The 10542-nt window shown below is 32.2% G+C and overlaps 1 protein-coding gene across 1 annotated transcript; it reads left to right on the top strand.

The window, feature by feature from the left end:
* The first annotated feature begins 323 nt into the window (after positions 1–323).
* Positions 324–10348, top strand: LOC139491037 (neurexin-4-like). Its single transcript, XM_071278307.1, has 5 exons — positions 324–854; positions 1841–1996; positions 3522–3665; positions 4783–5211; positions 10169–10348. The coding sequence occupies exons 1-5, from the start codon at positions 572–574 to the stop codon at positions 10228–10230; spliced, it is 1074 nt and encodes a 357-aa protein (XP_071134408.1). The 5' UTR covers positions 324–571; the 3' UTR covers positions 10231–10348.
* The last annotated feature ends 194 nt before the right edge of the window (positions 10349–10542 follow it).

Here is a 10542-nt window from a genome sequence, read left to right as displayed (position 1 = left end):
ACTTCGATTACACGTGCAAAGATAAAATCGCACGAAATCAATCTCGCGAAAAAAAGTAAACCTCTTTAAAATTACGTGTAGACTCAAAGATTATATCCATTATGTTTAAATATTTGTTTAGCAAAAACAAACAAAGACAAAAATTGAAAACCTCTTTTACTGAGTATAATTATGAACATTTCTATCCAATTATGTATCTTACTGGCAGAGAGCCAATTATCAATAAGAGTAGTTTGTTGTTTGTCGTTCTGTTTTGTTATTTTGCATGAATCAGGTCTATGATTATATTGTTAAATATTCATAATTTATCATCTCGAGAGTTTTCAAACGTTAATACAATGAGTTTGTTCATTGTTAAGGTTTCTTAATTATAAATAAAGCCAATCTATTTAAATCTATCTATCAAAGGTATCTAATTAAACAATATCTGATATAGGAAAACCCACGTTCATAATGATGATTAACTTTCGACTATCCAATAAAATGATTTGAATAACTGAGTATACAATTCAGAACTATTAAGAAACAAATTATCACAACATCCATCACAAAACAATATTTAAAATTCGAAATGAAAGTTTGCTTTTTTATAATTTTTGCAAGAACAATCCTGGCGCTCGACTTTTCTGGAAATTCCTTTTCTGTTGAATATAACCAACGTATCTCCGAAGATGGATATCTTTATGAAACTGAATCTGGTGTATCGATGATCAGCTGTGCAGATAAATGTTCTTTGGAGATAAATTGTTATGTAGCCAACTTTGACACCAATTCTGAAACATGTTTTCTTTATATGTCGGGAGGTTGTTATTCTGAACAACAATATGAACATGGTTGGATAACAATACGCCGAGGTTAGTATCTTGTAATACAAACCATAATTTTTCTAGTGTTGGTTTTAGTAGATTGATTGAAGTATGCATTTGTGTATGCAGAGTTTAATGAATCTATACGTTCCTATGTGTTGTTATTTGATTGTAGAATGCGTTATATTTAATTCATTTCATGTTTAGTGTAGACCAAAGAACGTATAGATTAAACAATGCGGAAAACAAGCTTAGAATCACATTCTAGAAAAAGAAAAAAAAGAAAACACACAATGACCGATTGATGTTGGACAAATTTTTGGAAATAAGTGGTGAAAAAAAATCCGGATAAATTCATTATGCAGTGTGCAAATGTCCAAACGTGGCATTTTCATGAAGAAAACAATATAAATAACTGGTGTGATAATAAAATCAGGTTAAATCTGTTACATAGTTGTAATAGGCAAATTGTCAACAAATATGAATTTTATTGACACGATAAATTATCGTATAAAGACAATTGCGAATTATGTACTTAATAATGCCGCACCAATTGGTTTTTTTTTCGAATGTTTTAAAATACTATAAACGAATTACTAAATTGCTAAACACAGTTGTAAATAACCTTTTCAGAAAAGATATATTTGGATAGAATATTCTGGATGATTTTGGAATTTTGGAATGCATTAAACTTTTTGTTTATGTTTGCAACACAGATGTTTTAGGCGTACACGAAGCATGTGTATGTCGAAAAAAAAATTGTTTATATTTGATTGTGGTTTTTACTATAACACTTTAATAACCCCCTGAATGCCATTCATTTCCCGGTTTATATACTTTTTCTCAAGATTATAACCGGTTTTGTCTACTTTTGTTAGATACCTTATTTGAACAAATAATATGTTGGCTATTTTTTTTTTAATTTTGTGTTCGACAATCTAATGTTTGAAGTAAAAAATATTTCTTTCGACTAATTGCTAAATAATTCTTATTCTTATCTGAAAATATAGTTTTTATAATATTGAATATTGTAGAACAGGGAGATAGGTTTGACTGGAGTCCATGGAGTAAGTGCTCAAAAACTTGTGGAGGAGGAAAAAGGACCAGGTCACACCAACACGCTAACATTGAGAGTACCGAAAACGTAACTTCTGTAGAGGGTTGTCATTGTTTTAGTTGCAATGATACTGGTGAGCATTTAAAAAAAACCCATCATATACGTCATGGTCTTATTTCAGTAGATAGCTCCTAAACTAATCATTTATATCAGCAGGTGGTTGTGAAACACACGAACGTCAAACACCTCACTAAGGGTTTTTGAAGTTTAAATGTTTTTCATAAATTGAAGAAACTAAAGAAAAGATGAGTAAACAAACACATTATTTTTAGGATAGCGTTTTGTTATATCAAAGTTCGGTTACAATCTAAATTACGTTTTTCCTGGAGGTTCTTAATGTTTTCTATCTTATTCTTATTTATTTCCGTTGACAAAAATAGTCTTTGAGAGAATATTTTTCAACTTACCCCCATTTTGTTTTGTCAATTCTTTACTTCTCTTTTGTCTAGACACATATTCTAATTTTAATCAAGACATACAAAGAAATTTATTTAGATTGTCCTCTTGTTAAAACTTTAACTTAAGAAATTATTTTTGCACACGTTTTTACAAAATGGGACTTATGAAGGATAACCAAATGGGACTTATAAAGGATAACCAAATGGGACTTATAAGGATAACCAAATGAGACTTATAAAGGATAACCAAATGAGACTTATAAAGGATAACCAAATGGGACTTATAAAGGATAACCAAATGGGACTTATAAAGGATAACCAAATGGGACTTATAAAGGATAACCAAATGGGACTTATAAAGGATAACCACATGGGACTTATACAGGATAACCAAATGGGACTTATCAAGGATAACCAAATGGGACTTATAAAGGATAACCAAATGGGACTTATAAGGATAACCAAATGGGACTTATAAAGGATAACCAAATGGGACTTATAAGGATAACCAAATGGGACTTTTAAAGGATAACCAAATGGGACTTATAAAGGATAACTAAATGGGACTTATAAAGGATAACCAAATGGGACTTATAAGGATAACCAAATGGGACTTATAAAGGATAACCAAATGGGACTTATAAAGGATAACCAAACGGGACTTATAAAAGGTAACCAAATGGGACTTATAAAGGATAACCAAATGGGACTTATAAGGATAACCAAATGGGACTTTTAAAGGATTACCAAATGGGACTTATAAAGGATAACCAAATGGGACTTATAAAGGATAACCAAATGGGACTTATAAGGATAACCAAATGGGACTTATAAAGGATAACCAAATGGGACTTATAAAGGATAACCAAACGGGACTTATAAAAGGTAACCAAATGGGACTTATAAAGGATAACCAAATGGGACTTATAAGGATAACCAAATGGGACTTATAAAGGATAACCAAATGGGAATTATAAAGGATAACCAAATGGGAATTATAAAGGATAACCAAATGGGAATTATAAAGGATAACCAAATGCAACACAGTTTATCTTTGCCTGGGGGATTTTATTTGTCGTTTCTTAGGAAGTGTTTATTTATCAAAGGGGATCACGAATAACATTATAAAAATCATGTCAGTTTATCTATGGCTGGGGAATTTGAGCTTTAATAATATTAAAACATCATCTATGTTTCCAGCTCTCAACTGCAATGAATGGAAAACAAAGGGCCTAGTGGATAGTCAAACTGTATTAATTGAACCAATTGCATTTAACGGTGTTAAATTACAAGCTGTGGAGATTAATTGCTATATGGAAAATGGAGTTGGAGTAACTAAAATAGGTATGTAAATGACTAAAAGATCATATAGTCTCACATAAGAATCAATAAGTTTTCCTGTTTTACGTCAACCATCCAATTTATATTTCATGAATATCACAATCTCTACAGTCTTTAAGATCAAAGTAAAATAAGCTTTTTTTCTGCCAGTCCATGGTTTTATCAAACAGTTTTTTTATATATATATTATTTATACTGATTAATATATTTAACGAAGATATCATCGTTTAATTGGTTCTTGTGCTTTCAACTTAATTTCACGAACTGCAGTACTAAGCGATGTTTTTTTTTTTTTTTTTTTTCAATTTTCATTTAAGTTTTAGGTTTTCTCCTCCAGAGCTAATCTGATGAGTGTTATAAATTGTTTATATGGTGATTTGTTACAGTACTGTCCAAAGTGTCGAACTTTTTCAGCGTTAAAAACAGGTGTTTTTGTTCGGTTTTAACCTTCCAGATCATTGGATTCTTGACAAAAGGGAGGATTTTCGTCTCAAATTGGTAATTTTCCTTTTTTGAGTAATGATTTTCTTTGGCACCACCATACTGTGTTTATATTTTCTATCTTGTTTTCCATGTCCGTGTCTGTTGTGACCTTTTTTGTCTTTAATGTACACAATCTATGTATTACTGATAAATAAGCCTGGAATTTCGTTACCATAAATTACTTAAAACCTTTATTTAATTCTATCATAGCTATAATTTTTTATTTTGAAAGTCGATTGTACATGCAAAAAGCGGGACAACACATCCTAATTTTTTTTTACCGTGCTTTGCAATTTAGATACGACCGTTATAAAGTTATCGATCCTTAAATAAACCTTTATTAAATTGTTACATATTCAACGCTGTAATCAGATGCCTAAATCTTGATTTTATTGGTATTTAAATTTGATGCTGTAGTCAGTAAATCAAACCAAACTATGTATCATTAATAATGCATATGCACTTTCATGTTTTTCTCTGATTCTTCATGTTAACGTTGTCATTACACAAAAAAAAAATTGTTGTCTCATTACCATTCATATGACATCTTCTTTTTTGTATTTAACAAATGTCTAGTACTGAAAGCTGAATTCTTAATCGTTTATAATCTACGTTAAAGAATTCTTGATGTTTCCAGATCACGATGGAGAGCGAGATGTGTATGTACATGGCTACGAGGCACATGGATCCTACAGTTTTAACGTCACATATAATATTTCTTTCGAGCACGTTGTTGCCATAATAGATTCATCAAAGTTCTGTCGACAGTTTGTACGCTGGAAATGTTTTAATGCTCAAATGTGGGATATAGGAAGAGAGAAGTGGAATACGTACTGGACAAATCGAAGCACAGCCTACATAGCAACCAATGAGTACAAACCTCCATCTTTATTTTTTCACGGATCTGAAGAAAAGAGAATTTGTGAGTGTGGAATTTCTCAGACATGTCAACAGAGCAATGTGCTCTGTAATTGCGATATCAACGATAACATTTGGAGATCTGACGAAGGATATGTCACAAATAAGGATGCTTTGCCAATAGTCGCTTTCTTTGCAGGGGACACAGGTAAAGAATACAGTAAACAAGCAACGATATTTAATCACCACAGTCAATTGATTAAATGTTCATAAGAGTTCATGATGCATCATGTTTATCTTGGTAGTCTATATTTCTTTACACAGAAAATAGCATCAACAGTCAAATGTTAAAGATGAAGATTTCATTAAATAATTTCACGTTACTTTCCGAAAAGATACAAAAGGTCTGTGCTATTCATTTCAAGACCAAAATTACACATCGCTTAAACTAATCACTTGGTGAAACTACCAACACATGTAGGAATCATGGCGATTAGCACGAGTTAATTAGAAGATAATATATATAGGAATATGTGCCAATAAGACATCTCTCCTTTTAAGTAACAATTTGCAAAAGTAGAACAATCTTTGTATACTGAATATACTTTTAATAGAGGTCGGTCATTTAAAGACGTATCAATCGTATCATATACGTCGACGTATCCGTATCTGTACCAAAAAGCAGTATGTGATCCCGAGCTTTAATTTTGTGTACTTTCAATAATGCAAATGGGCGACTGATTAATTTCCAATGCAGAAATTTACAAAACAATAGGAAATATCGAGTTTTTTGTGGAATATATAACCCGTCTTTTAAAGATATTCCGGACAGTTGGAACTGGGTCTTCCAAGTGCTCCACGAAACCTCTTTCTAAATTATTAACATCTATTTTATCAGCAATCAAAGACGGGCTTCAAAGTTATTGTGAAACTGCCTATTCTAGAGGTGGCGTGAATCAGATGTGGATACTTAAAAATTCATAAGATCTTTTAGAGTACATACAATCTAACTCTCTTTCATCTTGTAACAGTATTAAAACATCTGACTTTTCTACTCTGTACACAAGTATTCCATATTCCAAACTAAAGACAAATTGAAAGAGTTGGTATTACTTTGCTTCATAAAAAAGAATGGCCAACGTAGATACAAGTATCTTGTCTTAGGGAGGGATAAATCCTACTTTGTAAAGAATCACTCTGATTCAAACAAAAAATTCTCTGAAACTGATATTATCAAGATGCTTGATTTCTTGATTGACAACATATTTGTTACGTTCGGAGGACGTGTTTTTCAACAGACTGTCGGCATTCCAATGGGAACAAACTGTGCCCCTCTACTCACCGACTTGTTTCTTTATTATTATGAGGCTGACTTCATGCAGGAACTTCTTAGGAAGAAAGATAAGAAGTTAGCAATATCCTTTAACTCTACTTTCCGCTATATAGATGATGTTCTTTCACTAAACAATTCAAACTTTGGTGACTATGTGGAACGCATCTATCCAATCGAACTAGAGATAAAGGATACTACAGATACAGTTAAGTCGGCTTCATATCTTGACTTACATCTAGAAATTGACAATGAGGGTCGGTTGAAAACAAAACTTTACGACAAAAGAGATGATTTCAGCTTTCCAATTGTGAACTTTCCATTTCTAAGTAGCAACATTCCAGCAGCACCTGCATACGGGGTATATATCTCCCAATTGATACGATATTCCCGTGCTTGCATTTCCTATCATGATTTTCTTGATAGAGGTTTGCTGCTCACAAGGAAGCTATTAAACCAAGAGTTCCAAATGGTGAAGTTGAAATCATCCCTTCGTAAATTTTACGGACGCCAGTTGGTTGACCGTTATGGAATAACCGTTTCACAAATGATATCGGATATGTTCCTTACGTCGTAACTACAATCCCCTTCCCTTTCATGAATATGACCTACCGAATTAGACTATTTACCGGATTTGTAATCACATAAGTAACACGACGGGTGCCACATGTGGAGCAGGATCTGCTTACCCTTCCGGAGCACCTGAGATCACCCCTAGTTTTTGGTGGGGTTCGTGTTGTTTATTCTTTAGTTTTCTATGTTGTGTCGTGTGTACTATTGTTTTTCTGTTTGTCTTTTTCATTTTTAGCCATGGCGTTGTCAGTTTGTTTTGGATTTATGAGTTTGACTGTCCCTTTGGTATCTTTCGTCCCTCTTTTACAGGCATGATAGGAGTGAATACGGTAAAATTGGTTTGTGTGTGAACTTGTGCTCATGTAGAACGAAATTGTTATTTGACAAATACTAGTAGAGTGATACTCAGTACTTTTCTATTACCTTTACGATAAAATCGCAAATGAACAATATTCAAAGTTCCTTACATGAATATAAGTAGTACATTTGATTTTTTTTGGGGTGGTTTTTCATGTCAGATCTTGAAAATAGATTTGTTTAGGATTGTGTACAATATTCGTGTACCTGCACTACATTGGCTCCCTTTTAAGGGCATGTAAAAGTTGTTTATAGAACCTCTTTTTTTTTTTTACAAAACACCAGTATGACAAATATTTAAAGTATATGTTTGACTGCTTCAAAGAGATTTCAATTATTATTTTTTTAAATGAAGCATGGTCTTATTTATAAGCTCGGGATCACATATTATTTTTTTATATATCTGCAGATGCGGATACGTCAACGTATACGATACGGTTCTATATGCAAGTATAGAAAGTCCCTGATTCTGTCTAGTGTTTTCGTTGAAATGTTTACTATTTAAGGGGTCACACCACTTGCATATATATTAATAAGTAAAACATGCTCAACTTCATCTAAAATTACCTCTACCAAAAACTTTAACCTGAAGCGGGACAGACGGACGGACGGACTAACGACCGAACGATCGAACGAACGCACGGATGCACAGACTAGAACACATAATGCCCATAAATGGGGCATAAAAATTTATGGTTGAAAGGGAAAATAGTGATTTGGCAAAAATGAAAGTAAGGTAGAGATTAGAGGGAGGCAGGACCTTTTTCGGGGCGTCTAGATATAAACAGTTACATTTATTTCATGTTTGAAACGGTGCAAATTTTTAATTTGATTTCACTTTTACTAAAAGAAGCATTGTAGCAAAGGAGAAGAATAATTGTGGTCTGAGGCCAGAAACACGAAAATAATTGAATTTAACAGAAAGGAAACAAATATTGGACTTTGGAAACTCGGAGAGGGCTTTTGATACCTTTAATGAAATTCTCCATACATAATATCTTTCACAAAGAAATCATCCTACAACAGTTCACAAGCTGTATATGCCCGCGATTTCGCGGGTGTGTTCTAGTAAGAATTTAAGTGTTGGCGAATATGTTTAACTTGAAATTTCCTATTTATTGGTTTACCTAGAACTTTAAATTAAAAAAACTGATACTACACAAAATACATGTGTACAAAATGCAATATAGGTAAACATTAGTTTTCAGCATATCTTATGTATTGGTAAAAAATAAAACGCCTAATTAAACAACTTTCCCTGAATGACAAACAAGATAAGACTTATTCATTATCTGTACAATTCGTAGCCACTCAGTTTGATGATCCTTCACAACTTATTCACTTAAGATTTTTGTTGCTTGCTATCTTTTTTTCCGAAATCATCTGACACACACAAAATATATGCATTTGTATTCAGATATCGCAGATCAAATTTATTCGTTCATTGTGTAATCATACGTTTTTTGATTGAGTTAAGTCTGCCAATTGATATTTTATCGTATGTTTTTCTATGTTGTGATGTTATGCTATTGTTTCAGAAAAAGGGAGAAGGTTTGGATCCATTAAAACGTTTAATCCCGCTGCAAATGTTTGCACCTGTCCTAAGTCAGGAATCTGATGTACAGTAGTTGTCGTTTGTTTATGTAATATATACGTGTTTCTCGTTTCTCGTTTTGTTTATATAGATTAGACCGTTGGTTTTCCCGTTTGAATGGTTTTATACTAGTAATTTTGGGGCCCTTTATAGCTTGTTGTTCGGTGTGAGCCAAGGCTCCGTGTTGAAGGCCGTACTTTAACCTATAATGGTTTACTTTTTTAAATTGTGATTTGGATGGAGAGTTGTCTCATTGGCACTCACACCACATCTGCCTTTATCTACATATATATTAATTTATGAAAAATTGATGAATTGATGAATATGCTTAGTATACGTTGAATTAATCAGAAACCGAATACCACAAAAAGTATCTTCTTGTCAAAATACGATCTTTAGCAGTAGAAAAGGGCATGGTTTTTCACTTGATTAATTTTCTTTCGCGACAATTTTCGTCAAGACAATATATTGTTCGCCATTTTCAATTATTTCTAGCCAACTAACGATTGTCCCACCACTTCATCAAATGTAATCGGTTTGTCCCATTGTTGTGTATGATTATTTTACAAACATGTTTTTTTTTTATTCTACATTGTTTTAAATAAACACTAAAATTTCACTTTCAAAAGATTAAAAATATTGATTATTAAATCGTACTTTGTTTACTTCTGGAAACACAAGATCCATCTTCAACAATTAAGTTTGTTGGATATATATTTTCCCATCTGATTGAAGTATAGATAGAAACAAAAGTCAGAGATTTTCCTTTATAATTGAATTTATTTTTCTGTAGCAAAATTATTTCTTTTTTTTTCTGCACCATTGTCAAAAGAAAACAAATCGCGACGTAAACATATGCTTGAAACACGTGTGTTGCAAAGATGTAAATAAATCATTGAGGTAACACGTGATGCCATGTCATCACACCATTTCGTAAAAAAAAAATCAATCAATACTTTTACCAATAAGTCCTTTGTTTCCTACAAAAATAAAATACACTCGATTAGTTAATACTATTCATCTTCTGTCAAAGTCGTTTGAGTTTAACGAATATTGTCTGATCAAGCAAATTCGAAAAAATAAAAAAAAAAAAAAAAAAAAAATGGATGAAATCGAATTGTTATATTTTTTTCGCCAAATTCTTCGCAAGTAATGTATTTTAATCGCAACAATTCTATTTTTCGCACAATGCGAAAATGACGCCATCGGAGACAATTGACTGGGGCCTATACAGTTGTTGAATACTTTATTTTCAGTATTTTTTAAATCATTTAAACGACACTATTTAATACTTTGGTTTTTATTTTTCAGGAAGTTCCGTGGAAAAAGGTGAACATTTCATAGGGTCAATTGAGTGTTATGGGACTGCCTAGTATTATATCGAGCAGTCGGAAGCAGTAATACAATCCTTGGCAACAATCAAGTCAACTTTACAACAATTGTGCATGTTTCATTTCAAAAAGATGATGTTATTCCTTTATTTAATGATTATATAGACACTATTCCCTTTTTATCAATCTGTTATTTCAAATGTTCATGTTTAGAATATGTTTTCACATTATATAGAGATACAACTGAATCATTTCATAAAAGACAGGGAAATAATTGCCCAACAATTGAAACTGCTTCATCCGTTATGGATTTTTTTAATTATTAAACATGTAATGTATTTTTTACATGTACAA

Source organism: Mytilus edulis, chromosome 10 (genome assembly GCF_963676685.1).
Source record: "Mytilus edulis chromosome 10, xbMytEdul2.2, whole genome shotgun sequence".
Classification (NCBI taxonomy): domain Eukaryota; kingdom Metazoa; phylum Mollusca; class Bivalvia; order Mytilida; family Mytilidae; genus Mytilus; species Mytilus edulis.
Note: the sequence above shows the minus strand (reverse complement) of the source record. Positions and strands in the feature narration are given on the sequence as shown.

What these genes read in the sequence shown, in the direction of transcription:
- LOC139491037 (XM_071278307.1), top strand. Translation starts at nt 572, where the DNA reads ATGAAAGTTTGCTTTTTTATAATTTTTGCAAGAACAATCCTGGCGCTC. An exon ending in TTTTAGTTGCAATGATACTG is followed by an intron (nt 1,997 to 3,521) that starts GTGAGCATTTAA and finishes CTATGTTTCCAG; the next exon opens with CTCTCAACTGCAATGAATGG. An exon ending in AGTTGGAGTAACTAAAATAG is followed by an intron (nt 3,666 to 4,782) that starts GTATGTAAATGA and finishes TGATGTTTCCAG; the next exon opens with ATCACGATGGAGAGCGAGAT.